We start from the raw sequence: 14,938 nt of genomic DNA on the forward strand, positions 1-14,938 counted from the left end.
TAACCAATCTCGGGATTAGTTATCCTGAAATTGTAGTGTTATTTTATCCCGATGGGAGAGTGATGTTGGGGTCGAAATAACAGGGCGTCATGCGGAAACTAATAATTATAAATCTTGAACGACAATAAATCAGACGACAAAGAAAAACATACTAAAAAGGCATATAATAATATAATATGGTTTGGTCAAGTGACCTACATATTGAAAAACTAATATAAAAAAGGAAAAAACCTATAGAGAGAATAATCTCCCCTTAAACAATATTCTTTGATAATTACATTGTGGATGCTATTGTGTATTATGAATGAGAAGAACAAATCTTCTATTTATAGAAGTCTAAATCTTCTCCTACAAGAAAATAAATAAATATGGTAGAATCCTTTTCGACAAAGAAAACCTTTTTGTACCAAAAACTCCTTTTTTAAGTAAAACGCAATTGTGGTATAATCCAAATAAAGTAGAAAATTAGGACAAACCCTAACAGTAGGGGTCTTCACGGTTTGGTTAAAAACCGATCCAAACCGATTGAATAAACCGATATTTACTTGGGTTAGGTTTGGTTTGGTTTTGAATTTTTAAAAATCGATAATATTTGGTTTTGTCTTGGTTTACTTAAAGCAAACCGAAGAAAAAACCGAACCGAACCGACAAATTTTATACATACTTTTTATAATTATATATATATACAATATATTGATTTTTATAAATACTTTTAAATAGTTTGTATAATTTTTAAGCAAAAGTTTATTTTATCTCTAATAGGCTAATGAACGTTATACCTTAAGCCGATTTTAAAAAAGAAATCCATGAATTCAAACTTATTTATTCAAAGAAACAACTATATGAGATTTACCTATATTTATTTTTTGTATTCTTATAAACTTTATTCACTTAATTTAAATCATAAATCCTAAGACATTTTCTCCATAATGCAAGAAACTATAGCTACCACAATAAAAGGATAATAATGGATTATAAGTTGGAAAAGGATAGAACATTTCTCTTAATTCTAGGAAAAAAAACATAAAAGAGAGAAACACCGTTAATTTTCTTAAAAATCGAAAACCGACCCAGACTGAACCAAACCGACTACAACCAAACCGATGGATATGTATTATATTTGGGTTGGTTTGGTTTTAGTAATTTTAAAACAAACTAAATTGGTTTGATTTTGATTTTAATCCAAAACCGATCCAAACAAACCCATGAACATCCCTACCTAACAGGTGGGTGAAATAACTAATTCCGAGATAACTAATTTCCAACCAAACGACCCCTAACTGTTAAAAAAGTTGCAACACTAAGGAAGAAAACAGGAAATGTCTTCGAAAAGAACTAATAATTCATGATACTGTTGTTGACATGAAGAAAGAAAACCTAGAGAAAAAAAAAAAAAGAACACTAAAAAGTTCAAAAGTTGAATAGTATGACAGCCAGAATTTTTACCAATATTTCATGGCCGTACGAGATTCATCACATTCCAAAATTCATCATTTCTTTTTTTGTTTCTTTTTCTTTCTCACAATAATAATGTTTCCTAAAATATGTGAGTAGCATTTATGATTCATCCATAGTTTAGGAGTAAAACCGAATAATGATTCATATATAGAGATGGTAAAGTGCAAAGTACCAAAGATCTAGTAAAAGAGAATGAAGATTCGAAGTACATGTATACCTAGATATTTGCCCTTTACTTTTAGCAAAAAATTGCTCTTTCTTGGGCTCTTCTTCTTTCCTTGACCTGGTAAAGCAATAACTACTAAAACAAACCCTTATACACAGTAAAGTAGCAGAGTTTTAGTCCACGCGCTTGAGAAATTGAATTATGAAAAAATGACTATGGTTGGTTGGCATTTCTTTGGAACTTAATACGTATCAACTTTTGTTGAAAGGTTCATTGAATCATGTCATTGTCACAGCATCTCTCAAAAACCAACCTCACGAGTCACTACTCCAATAAATTCTTGATTTCAATTTTAACATAGACTACCCAAAATCTTTTTCATAATAGGGACTTAACATCGATATGTCGAAGTGTCCAACTAAATAAATGGTAAAATTTCTCAAATGACTACCTTATTGTAGCTTCCTACCATTTGTAGCTACCCTTTTTAATATTACCATTCGTAGCTAAAAATCAACTGATTTGTGTATGTTTTCGCATGTATTTGTTGCCAAAGAAATACATAAAGCATGCAGAAAAAAAATGAATGCGCCCTTTATTTTAAAACATAACGGTGGTGGTATTAAATGAGAAATTAAGATATTTTTTACCTTCTTTTCAGAAAATCTCTCGTAATATTCCTTCCTTACACGTTTTCTCTTCTTCCATGCATTCTTCAACATTCAAACATAAAAATTCAAATTTCAAATTAAATCTTCAACACCTTTGAAAATACATTGACAAAACAAACATGATCAATCAACACCAATGTATTTGAAGTTTTCAATATTGATTTCATTTTTTATTTACCGATGTATTTGATAAAGATAACTAATGTATTTGACGTTTCCAATCAAACTCCATGTATTTTATATTAAATATCATGTATTTGTGTAGTAATAATTTGCATCACCCATGTATTTAGTGGTAATGTATTTGAAGTTTTCAATATTGATTTCATTTTTTATTTACCCATGTATTTGATAGCATAACTAATGTATTTGAAGTTTCCAATCAAACCCCATGTATTTTAAATTAAATCTCATGTATTTGTGTGAGTAACAACTTGCATCACCCATGTATTTGATGTGATTAATTTGAACAAAATACATAAATATATAGAAACTTACCATGTATTTGCGTCACCCGTGTATTTAAAACTAGATGAACTGATGGAATTAATTTGAATAAAATACACAAATATATAGAAAAACTTACAAAAATACACCACCAACCACAACAATTGGTAGTTATATCATAGAACATACACAAATACATATATTTTTCGCTCTTCTCAAAACCCTAAAAAACTTTCTCTCTCCCCTTCTCTACCGCGCCGCCATAACCACCACCATGGCCTCGAAGCAAAAACAATCACTTCCACCAAGCCGATTTTGTGGAAGAATAATAACACAAATAGCGAAAATTTCACGAAACAAAGGAGATGGGATAGAAGCATGAGTACTTTAGTTCTTTTTCCTTTTTTTGGAAAAAAAAAAAAAGAAAGAATACGACGAATCTTCTTGATTGGTGAGAATGGAAGTGAAATTTTTGTAGAAGGGTGAAGAGAGGAAGAAGACGATAATAAAAGGTAAGAAGTTATGAAAAAGGAGAGAGAATGGTAATGCATATTAAGTGATTAATATTGTTACCATTAAAAGGGGATATGAGATTGGGGGTGCTAATTTTTAGGTGTATTTGTGCAATGGTAATTCAAAAATTCTTCAGTAATTATAATAGTTAAATTAGAAAAGTATGTAGTTATTATTAGTAATTAAAATAAAAGGTAGTTATTACCACTAATTATGTATTAGAAGTAGCTATAACGCGTTCGTAGCACTTGATGGAACCTATTTAGGTAAATGTTGTTTGGTCAGATGAAGAGTAATACACTATGTGAAATGAAACAGAATATGGATCATTTTCACCTTTTACGAGTTATCCCACGAATGAAACTTTCTGAATAAGGAAAATTTTTGGTATGTCAATCCCGTTAATGATAAAGTATACTTCAACTATCAATTAATCATAGGTTGAAGTTTCAAGTCGCCTAAAATATACATAAAAATCTGTTAATTTATCTAGGTGCATATGGGGAGTTATGGAAGAACAAAGATTCCAAAAATGAAATCCTTGAATTTGTCGTAGCGTACACTTCGGGATCACCTTTTCAAAAAAAAAAATGTGGTTTAGTTTTTTTTTTCCCATGTCCAAAATTTTTGTCCTGTTTTAGTTGGTAAGATCTGTGGGATTTTTTCTAAAATGCGATCCCAAGGATTGTAATCCAAATGTATCTTTTCATTTTTGTCAATATTTGTCTATCCGACAACAGAATCCTCTTAACTTTGAAACTATTTTAAATCACTATGTCCCCAAACTGTTAAGATCGTAATCTACACGATATTATGTTTTCCAGATTTTTAGAAGGCATGATTCCATGCATAATCTTTTCAACGGAAGGAAGAAAATTCAAATCCAAATACAATATCGGAGAGAGAAAACTAGCTAAACATGGAAAGGGAGTTTTCTTTCAACTTTTGATCTGTCGATTAATTTACAAACTAGTGATTTTGACCGCGTTTCTCGCGGTGGAGAAAGACCTCATTAAAGCTGTAAAATAATTTTATTGAATATGTGAATATAAAAAGTTACCAAAAAAATAGATAGTTTAGTTTACACATAATTTTTTTACCTTCCCATTTTATTCGCAATTATATTGTTGATTACGTCCAAATGTCATTTTTTTTAAAAATCCCTTGTGTGATATTTAGTTGTAAATTCACTATCCATATTATATTTTTGTCTCGAAAAAAAAAGTACACGTATAAAAATGTTGAGTCATTTGATTTATATTTTTGGCATATTGAAACTTTATCTTTGTTTATAAATATTAATAAATCTTTATTTATCCTACAATTAATTATTTGGCATTTGATTTTGTTGCCTTGATTTTTTTTTTATTCTATAGCTTTTCTCCTATTTTAAGATTTTATAAAATAAATAAATAAATAAATAAATAGTTGTTTTTTTTTCTTCAAAAGCCACTACAAAAAGATTCACAAAATAAATTTCCAACTCCAGTATAATATTGAACCTTCATAAAATGATCTTATATATGGATGAAGATTTATATGCCTCGCGTAGAAAATTGAAGTTTGTTCATCGTATCTAAATTTTTGGTTGGACTCAATCTATTTCTCAAAAGTTTGTTTATTCTACTTAATGTTGTCAAAAAATTTGAGAAATAATTATATTCTATATCTCGAACTGGCTATATATAGCACATCTTTCAACAAAAATAAATAAAAAGAAATGTCAACAAAAGTATAAAAAACAAAAAAGGAGGAAAAGTCGGCATCATTAAAACTTCGAAAAAGTATAGATGCATCTCAATAAAAATAAACCTTCCATATAAGTGTAATTGTTGGTACCTAATTAAGAAACGTATCTAGAATTATTTTTACTAAAGGTAACATTTATTAAGAAGAAAATAAAATATGTTTCATGAATAGTATGAACCACGAATCAAATTTTTATTCTGTCACTAAATATCCACGAATTTTTCCATACACCGTCCTAATTAGCACTGCATCCTACGTGTAAGTAATCATTTCAAAGACTCATATATGTTGTAATGAACGCTCCACTATTTTATATAATTCACAAGGAAGTTGAGAAGACATACTTTATAAGTGGAGAGAAAGAAAATGTATCAAGATTTCATTCTTCTCCTGATTCTGTTGATAATTCAATAAGAACCTTTACTTATATCCACATCATTCAACAAAAAGATATATAAAAGAAATGTCAACAAAAGTTAAAAAAAAAAAAAGGAAAAGTTGTCATCACTCAAATTCCGCATAAATACATATGCATCTAAATAAAAATAAACCTTCCAGATAAGTCTATCGTCTCCAGTATATGAGAAACGCAAAAGAACACAAAAAAGTTGCAACGCAAATCTCACATTTGCATATAGAATTAAACTTTGGAGCTATCATAAATTTTATTTTATGTTTAAAATTATAATAATCTAAAGAAAAAGATTTTACAGTAAGAAGAACTATTTTTAAAAAAATAAAATAAAGTGCAAAACCATAACTTTCACTCTACTTTGTCACATTTTTATCATCTCCAGTATATGAGAAACATATAAGCACACACAAGAGAGCTGCAACAGAAATTACAAATTTGCGTAGAGAATTAAACTTTGGTGCTATCATAATTTCAAAATTTTCTGATAATTTATAATATAAAAATCAGATTTTAAAGATAGAAAAGAACATGATTTTTTAAGTAAAACGCAAAACCATAACTTTACTCTACTTTTGTCATTTTTTCAATCAGATCCAGTAAGTGAGAAAAATATAAGCACACCAAAAAAACTGCAACACATATCACACATTTGCATAGAGAAATTAACTTTCGGGCTATCATAATTTTCATTTTTTTAATATAATTTATAACATAAAACCACATTTTAAAAATAAAGAAGAGCAGATTTTGTTTTTATATATAAAATGAAAAATCATAAGTTTCGCTCTACTTTGACTTTTTTTTTTTTTTTAACCACCTCCATGTATATGAGAAACATATAATAACACATAAAAAAAACGGGTAGTCTAATTATAATTCTATATGAAGCTAGCTCTATATTTGAAAGATTGAAGCCAAACGTAAACTAAAATAACTAAGCGTTGATTTAGACCAAAGGAAAATTAAGAACCATTCCAAATAATTACTATAATCATGTAGATAAAGAAAGAACAACAAGCAGTAAAGAAAATATAGAACAGAACTTACAAACTCTTCTGATAAAATAACTAAGCGTTGATTTAGACCAAAGGTAAATTAAGAACCATACCAAATAATTACTATAATCATGTAGATAAAGAAAAACAAAAAGCAGTAAAAAAAATATAGAACAGAACTTATAAACTCTTATGCTTTGATGAAATTTTTTAGTTCAAATTCTTCGATCTCTTTCTCCATTACTAATTTTCAGGTTTCTAAGCTTAGTAATTACAACTTTAAAAAGGGAAAGAAAGACAATATGATGTTGACAATATGATGTTCATATTTTAAATTAATATCACACTCATTAAACATTGATGTGCTGAGAATTTGGCGAGAAAGAAAGCATGAGAGAGAGAGAGTAATTGATGGTTCTGTACCCTTAATTTTTTTTTACAGAAGTTGTGTAACGTCTAATTAGTACTCCAATTTGCTTTGTCTAATTGTAATAGGCTTATGTAACATTGTGTCTTTTGGATTTTAACTAACTAATTTTTAAGCTTTATCTTTTTTACGTTGTGCCTTTTGGGGTGTCTCTAGTTATGTTGACTTTTGAGATTTTAATATACAACACATATTAAATGAGAAAATTAGGAAAAATTTAAAAAATTAAGAAAAAAGATAAATGAATTTCTTAGCTTTAGAGAATGCCACGTCACCGGGCCTATGTCCCTAATTATATATTTATATAGATATACAAATATCTATTAGTATCTCTTTCGTAACACCTTCAGTAACATTAGAATGGAATAATTTTATTAAATTAATAAGGAGTAGGTGAGTACATCCCATTAACTTCGAACTTCGAAAATATACTTTGTTCGATAAGTAAGTGTAGCATTAGATTTTGACTAACTACATTTTACAAATAACACTGTGTAAGAGTTTCAAATTTGGGTACATCTATAATTCATATTAATTGAAGGGAAAATGGTCAAAAATACCCCTCTATTTTGGTAAAAGGGTAAAAAATATCATTCGTTACGAATTTGGATAAAAAATACCTCTACCATTAGCAAAGTGTTCAAAAATATCCTAAAGCTAACAGAGTGCTACTGTGGCATGTTGACATGGCAACTGACCCGTCAAAACTAACCATGTGGTATTTGGGCCAAAATAATATGATAAATGAAATTTAGCAAAAGATGATGTTCCCGGTCATGCTCTTCCGTCTTCAATCGAACCCAGAATCCATGTTTTCTTTCCCCATTAATTGTAGCTCATTTCTTTCTTTTTTTTCTACTCTAGTTTCATTGTTTCTTTCTCTTTGTTTTCAGTTCTTTCTTTTAGCCTTGCTATTGATTTTATTTTACATCTTCTTCTTTGTAACAATTGACTATCGTTATCTTTAATTCAAACATTGCCAGAGTACAATAAAAACGGTGAATGGCCTGTAATCTTTTTACATCTAATGGCCCACCTAAATCTGCCTCCGCCCATCACCGGGAGCATCATCTTTTGCTAAATTTCATTTATTCATATTATTTTGGCCCAAACACCACATGGTCAGTTGCTATGTCAACATGCCACAGTGACACTCTGTTAGTTTTAGAGGTATTTTTGAATACTTTGCTAACGATAGAGGTATTTTTGATCAAAATTCGTAATGCAGGATATTTTTAGCCCTTCTTATTAATTGAAGGTCGTTTTTGACATTTTAAAAATGTATGTTATAATCCAACACATTTCTAGTTATTGATTTAAGATCAAGGGAGTTTATTGTCCCATTCAAAATATGGGAGTACTATTATTTCACATTTCACAAACTCAAAATGTTAAGGGGGTAAAGTGAACTGTAACAAGTGTACATACATGAGAATAGATGCTTTAAGTGAGGAGGATACTATGAAAAAGCAATTTGAACATTTTATAAAAGGCGATTTGCCAATTGGGGTTGTATAGTTGTTGGCCTGATTGCATGAGGAGGACTCCCAATTCCCATAAATAGAGGTCTAATTAACATTTAGCTTCAAATGATTTTGAAGTTTGACTTTTCGTGTTTGTTAAACAAAACTCTAGTTTTCATGATTAAATTTTTCACACGGCCTCTACATTCTATTAACTTAATCCAAGAGGAGGATATGTTAATTATCTTTCAATTAAGCACAACTCACTGCCAGCATGACATCATTAAATAAGAAAATCTATAAAATTGCCAAGGTACATGCATGTTATTTCCTGTTTATAGATTATAGATTGTCATCTCTTCCTTAATTTATCTTATGTTAGACTTACGTCTATCTTCTGTTTTGCCAATCGAGGAGTCTTTTAATTCCGTCAAAACATTATATACCAGTAAATAATTAAAAAAATTATTTTGAGGTAGAAGTTAGCAACTCAGGAAAAAACTTACAAATATTTCTACTTTCTAGCGTGTATATAACTTCATTTTCCACTTCGTGTCCACTGCACCTCATCGAAATTCATAAATAAGAGAAGTAGAGAACTATCTTACGTGTTATATCTTAAACAAATCTTATGATAGTCTCACTGACTTCTTTAAAGAATATTCTTCAAACAAAAACAAACAAAATAATAATAAAGGAGCATACACACTCATTCTATTAACGAACATTACATATTGAGCTCTTGCATATTTACATTTTTCGCATGCACCAGCTTGGATGTAACATGGCAAGTCAAATGCAAACTAATCATTTTCAAGAGACTGCGTCAAAATGATAAGAAGGAAATTTAAATAGAGAAAAAGAAAAAATGACCAAACAAAAAAGATTTTAACATCATAGAATTCATTTAACTACTAGTAATACATGAAAACTTTGAATAAATTGCTTAAAACGTTTAATCGTAAGAATGCCAATATGAAAGTTAAAATCTTATAACTCATAGTAACTTTTATGTAGTTTCTAAATACGTAAATTATTTTTCAAAAAACTTAAAGATTGTATTTCCAAATTAACAGTCAAAATAAAGAAGTTTGACTTTCGTAATCCGAACTGTATCACATAAATTGGAACAAAGCGAGTAGTTATTTTGGTTAGTGAATTTATTTTAAAATATTTGATGTTTTTAAAGAAATAATGAGTTACTTATTACTTTTTCTTCCAAATCGTATACCATCAATTTTAATTAGCGGAGTGTGTTAATAAGATATTTAAGGAGAGATGAAGGATAATTTACACCAATAGTTCTATGATTAGGACAAGATGTCTTTCTTCAGAGACATGTAATATTTTCTTTTTAACAAAAACAGATTATATGGACGTAAATACACGGTTAGTTGCTTAAGATCTTAAAAATTCGTTAAATATATATGTATCATAATTTGGCAATACCCGTTCATTAAGGATCGCAATACCCGAAAACTTTAAGTTCTCAATTTACCTTTGGATGTTAGTCTAACATCAAACTCGAAACGCAAGAAGCTTCTACTTGGCTTAACTTTTAGTTGAAAATTTGAGAAATGTTGAGATAAATACAACAAAATAACATAAGCCACTTAATTACAATAAGATTTTATGTTAGAGCAAAGTTAGTCAAAGGAAGAATCTTCAAACGTGGTTCCGCGTGCTGCCTTTAAACAATGATAGTGCTATCACTATGAGACAAATATAAAGTGACCGAAGATGACGTGTTAGGGTGATGTAACGTGCAAACCCCTTTGTTACGTTTATGCATTTCTATTTCTTTCATACGTTTATTTATTTTATTTTCATTTCATGCGTTGATGCAATTCTCTCACCAATCGCTATCTCAATGCCTTTTCCCTCTTCATTTTTTCTGAGTTCCAAAAGTGAAATATTGAGATAATTAACGGTTAAGAACTGATTGGCTTAAGATAAAATATCATTTTCGAGATAGGGATATATGTTGTCCTATATATATGTTTTACATAAAATGGCGTATTTGATTAAATTATAATAGCAAAGATGATTTTTTTTCTGCCTGAAAATTATGAGCTCTATTCTTTTATTCTAAGGCTGGAAAAACTGTATTTTAAACAACACTTAAAATTGGCAAAACACCTCGGGATTTCTCTAACTTGACACCTTTTTTTGGTGCACATTTGAATTATTTTGGTTCTGATTACCCCCTAAATTTGGTTGTTTGATCCCCTTAGACGCGGATGTGGCAAAGAATATGAATGCACTCACTTTTAGGTACGTGTAATTGAAAAATATCGAACAAAATTAACCACTTTTAAATGTAGTATTTTCCAAGACCGTTAATTGCCACAACTAAAAAAATGTATCCAAAAATAATTTTTCAGTACTTTTACATTACTAAAAGCTATAATGTTATTTACGGTATTAGCATATTTGTTTTTCAAAAAGGAAATCTACAAGCAATACTCTCAAAATCAAATTAACTAAACACCAAAAAATAGTTTTCTAGGAAGAAATCCAAAACAGATTCTTACAAAACCAAACGAAAGCGAACCTATTTCCTAATCTAAATGCAGTTGAATATTGCAGCACGTGTTTCCACGTTCACACACACCTTGGACATATATTAAAAAAAATAAAAATAAAGTGGCTTTCTCATATCACCTAGCCAATAAGGTGCTGACGAATACAAACCAGGCTTTTTTTTTACTTTAACTAGAATTAATTTAAGTCAGGATACATTAAAAAAAAAATAAGGATAAAACTGCAAGCCACAGTTAAAGATGACGGGATGATTTAGATATCTAAGCCATTTTGGTTTATATGTTAAGGATCGGCTAATAAATCAATAAATTGTTTCCATTGTTGCCCTTATAATTTTATTTTTATTTTTATAACATTATATAACCGAGTGTCGAGCATATAAGCATAGCTACAAGTTCTTCAGCTTTGAGGTGTCTGATAAAAACGAAATGTGCTTTGAGTGGCAATAAAATTAGTTTTCCAATGTTAGCTAGACGAAAAAATAAAATGATATGTATTACTGTACTAAAATGATATGTATTTACCGTACTATCTCTCATTAATTTAACTCAGGTATCTCTAAAATATAAATACAACACTCCTTTTCTTTTCTCTTATTTGGTTTAGCTATATTTGTATTGATTAAAACACTTAATATATGTCTTAAATATTACTGTAGTTAAAGTCTTTCATAAAATATTGCTTTTCTTATTTAAATAATAAATGAACTTTAGTGCTTTATTTTTCATAATTCAACATGTAAAAACAGTTTTTGATTATCAAATACCACTAAATAAAAAATATCTGCAAAATGTATCAATAGAACTCGAAAACACTTCTCTGAAAAGCTTAGTCAATCGTGCTCTTATCTTAATCTTGCCCAATTACACGCTTAATTCTTGTTAGGGACCGCGTTTGTTTGTGTTTCAAAATGTGACATTTGCACCTAAACTTGGAATCTCCTCCATCATCAATAAGTAAATCAAATAAAACCCCACATAATCTTCAATTTTTGACTATCATATTTGCACTTGGAGAACACTTATATGAAGTACAACGTCAATTACTGACCCAGGAGTGATAAAATCACCGAGTAAAAGAAGAAAAAAAAAGGACGTGTAGCGTGGTGGCCCAAAAAAACGCACTCTTTGAATTAGTCATTGTAGGGTCTCTTAAATACTCGTATTATCTTGAATTTAATTCCTCCATAGGAAAGGGAAAAAAAATCCTAGACCTAAGAAAGAAAATTCCAACAAAGTATAATCACAGTCAATATTTGTTCCCCTCTCTTTCCATTTTTTTTCCTCTTTATATCGCCTTTCCTTCCTTCACTTTTTTTCTAACTATCCCAATAGCAACTTCACTTGCTCTCTCCTACTTCTTTCTTGGCAACTCTCCTCATATCCATTGATTTTTATTACACACACAATTTCCTTTTATCGTCTACTTTCTTGTTTTTTTCCTGTCCATTTGTCACCATTTATATAGTGCTTAGTTCTTACTTACTCATCTCAAATTAAATACAACCTATTTGTCATCATTTTAAGTTTCACAAAATGGAAAAAGTTAAAGCTTTGGAGAAAAAGAAACTGATCAGTGAGTTAACACAAGGAAAGGAATTTTTAATTCAGCTGAAAAAACAGCTTGGTCCATTGGCTTCCCCTGAAGAATGTGATTTACTACTTGGGAAAATATTGTCTACACTTGAAAAATCATTGTCAATTCTGAATTTGAAGGCACTTCTACTTGATGGTGGAATTAATGCTAATAACTCTACATCTTCATGTTCATCAATTTCATTTCTTGGTAATAATCATAGTCCCAAGAGTGAAGTTTTGGATTCTTCAGTGGATCAATTGGATAAAAATATTGTCTCCAAGAAGAGGTGAATTTTTTGCTCTTTTGGACCATTTTCTTGTAATTCAATTTATTTCTTGGATTGTTTTTTTTTTTTTTTTGGTCGGAATTTGTGATTTGGATTTTTTTGGGTTTGCAGAAAGAAATCACAACAATGGACTAATCAAATTAGCATTTCTGGAACTGGACCTGAATGTCCACATGAAGATGGATACAGTTGGAGAAAATATGGCCAAAAAGATATTTTAGGTGCTAATCACCCAAGGTTACAATCCTTTTTCCTTTTAATTCCCTTTATTTTTCTGTGTGTTTAACATTAAATTTTTGTCCTTTATGCAATCGACTCAACACTTGATCACCAATTTTTACTTACAATCTGCGCAAAGACAAAACCACAATCTATTTTTTTTTTCCAACCCTTTTAGCAGCTTGCTTTGTGGTTAAATTTCATTTTCAGGACCGAATGTCTTAATACAGGAAGCAACTTGGAATTTTTTTGGTCTCATAGACAACTACTTAATGGATTGTTATGTCAGTAATTTAATGACTTCAACTCAGATTTACTTGGAAGTTAATAAACGAGGTGGTCAGCTACTTTAATGGCAACTGGCCACTTGCTTTAAATATAAATTACTCCTACAAGGAAAGGATGGCAGTAGATGGGATCCTTGAATCAACCTTTTTATTTTCATTATTACGATCCCCATCATAAAAATAAAAAATCTACATCATAGGTCCTAGGTTTTGTCTTGAGAAATTTGGTGTTTAGTCTACTTTTTAGGCTACATTCACTGCATATTCATGCGGTCCCTCATAGATAAAACACTTCCAAATATTTTGTGCTTCAGTAGCTGGAGAAAGTACCTTTTCTTTTCTTCTTAAAAGCAAACCAATATGATTTCATCACACATGGTACTTTTTAAGTTTGAGACAAGTTGCAGTCATAAATGCCTTTTCTTTTGGCAAGTAATTGTGCCATGTGACAAAATTCATAGTGGAATGGATAAGAGCATATGGAAACATATCTAGCTGAAACTTAAAAGAGTTTAGGTACTTGGCTTATGAAGAAAATGTAATTGGATTTAACTTATATACATTAACAATAACAAAAAGCTTATACTATCAGCGTTATTTAACGTATTGTAATATGTCGTATGTTCTTCTAATAGATTTGTGTAATGCAGGGCTTATTATCGATGCACTCACAGGAATACACAAGGGTGCTTGGCAACAAAACAAGTCCAACGATCAGATGGAAACTCATCAGTCTTTGAGGTCACATACAAAGGAAGGCACAGTTGCAAAGTTGCACAATCAGATATCTTTTCACTTGAAAACCAAAAACGCCAAAAACACAACAAAAAACAAGAACAAGCCATGGTAATATTCGACTCTACACCAAACCATAAAGTTGAAAACTTTAGCATCACAACAAAAGAAGAAGTTTTCACCCCTTTTTCATTTCCTCCTACACCACTAAACCTTGAAAATATTGAAGAAACAAAATTATTTTCCGATTCCATGGCACCATTTTCATCTCCAATAATGTCAGAATTGCCCTCGTACTTGTCCATGTTGACATCCCAAAATGACGAATTTGGAATGGACCAAATTCTCCAGAGCTCGGATTCGGATCTTACTGAATTGATCTCAACACCAACTTCGATTTCTAATTCCACATTTGGTAGAGACTGGGATTTGTCTGTGGATTTTGAACCTAATGTCACATTTGACATTGAAGAATTCTTCAGTAATTAGAGATTAGAAACCCCCCTTGCAAGTTTGTAATAGCAGCAAGTTTTGCGCAATAATTATTTGTATTTTTTTTAGCCAAATTGATCCTAGCTAAAGTCAATTGACTGATGTTTAGAGAAATAGCTAGTAAAAGTTAACGTCGATGCATTCGTGTTTGTAATTACAAGCTTTGTTAATTGAAATTCGAGTTATGCGTTAGCATCATCTAGGTTTTCACTTTTTAGTTTTGATATTGAACAATCGCATTTCAATAATTCTTGATACCGTAAACGAGAATTGAGGACAAATGGCATAACAAATCGAAAATCTTAAAATAGTTTTTTTTTTTTTGTGTCGCATTCGCGTTCCCAGCGTATATATCTGGGATTTGCACCGCGTAGGGCCCCATTTGGGGGGAAGCGCTCACTACCAAGGATTTCTCCATTCCGTGGCTTGAACCCAAGACTACTGGTTAAAAGAGGAGCAATCTGATCCGCTGCACCACATCCTTTGATGGTGA

General features: G+C 30.3%; 1 protein-coding gene across 1 annotated transcript; it reads left to right on the forward strand.

Moving 5' to 3' along the window:
* Nucleotides 1-12,121: 12,121 nt before the first annotated feature.
* LOC132063800 (probable WRKY transcription factor 41) lies at nt 12,122-14,643 on the forward strand. Its single transcript, XM_059456519.1, has 3 exons — nt 12,122-12,712; nt 12,824-12,949; nt 13,869-14,643. The coding sequence occupies exons 1-3, from the start codon at nt 12,384-12,386 to the stop codon at nt 14,440-14,442; spliced, it is 1,029 nt and encodes a 342-aa protein (XP_059312502.1). The 5' UTR covers nt 12,122-12,383; the 3' UTR covers nt 14,443-14,643.
* The last annotated feature ends 295 nt before the right edge of the window (nt 14,644-14,938 follow it).

Source organism: Lycium ferocissimum, chromosome 7 (genome assembly GCF_029784015.1).
Source record: "Lycium ferocissimum isolate CSIRO_LF1 chromosome 7, AGI_CSIRO_Lferr_CH_V1, whole genome shotgun sequence".
NCBI lineage: Eukaryota > Viridiplantae > Streptophyta > Magnoliopsida > Solanales > Solanaceae > Lycium > Lycium ferocissimum.

Excerpts from the sequence above, each read along its gene's own strand:
- LOC132063800 (XM_059456519.1), top strand. The coding sequence starts at position 12,384 with ATGGAAAAAGTTAAAGCTTTGGAGAAAAAGAAACTGATCAGTGAGTTA. Across the intron at positions 12,713-12,823 it reads AATATTGTCTCCAAGAAGAG|AAAGAAATCACAACAATGGA; the intron begins GTGAATTTTTTG and ends TTGGGTTTGCAG. Across the intron at positions 12,950-13,868 it reads TTAGGTGCTAATCACCCAAG|GGCTTATTATCGATGCACTC; the intron begins GTTACAATCCTT and ends TGTGTAATGCAG.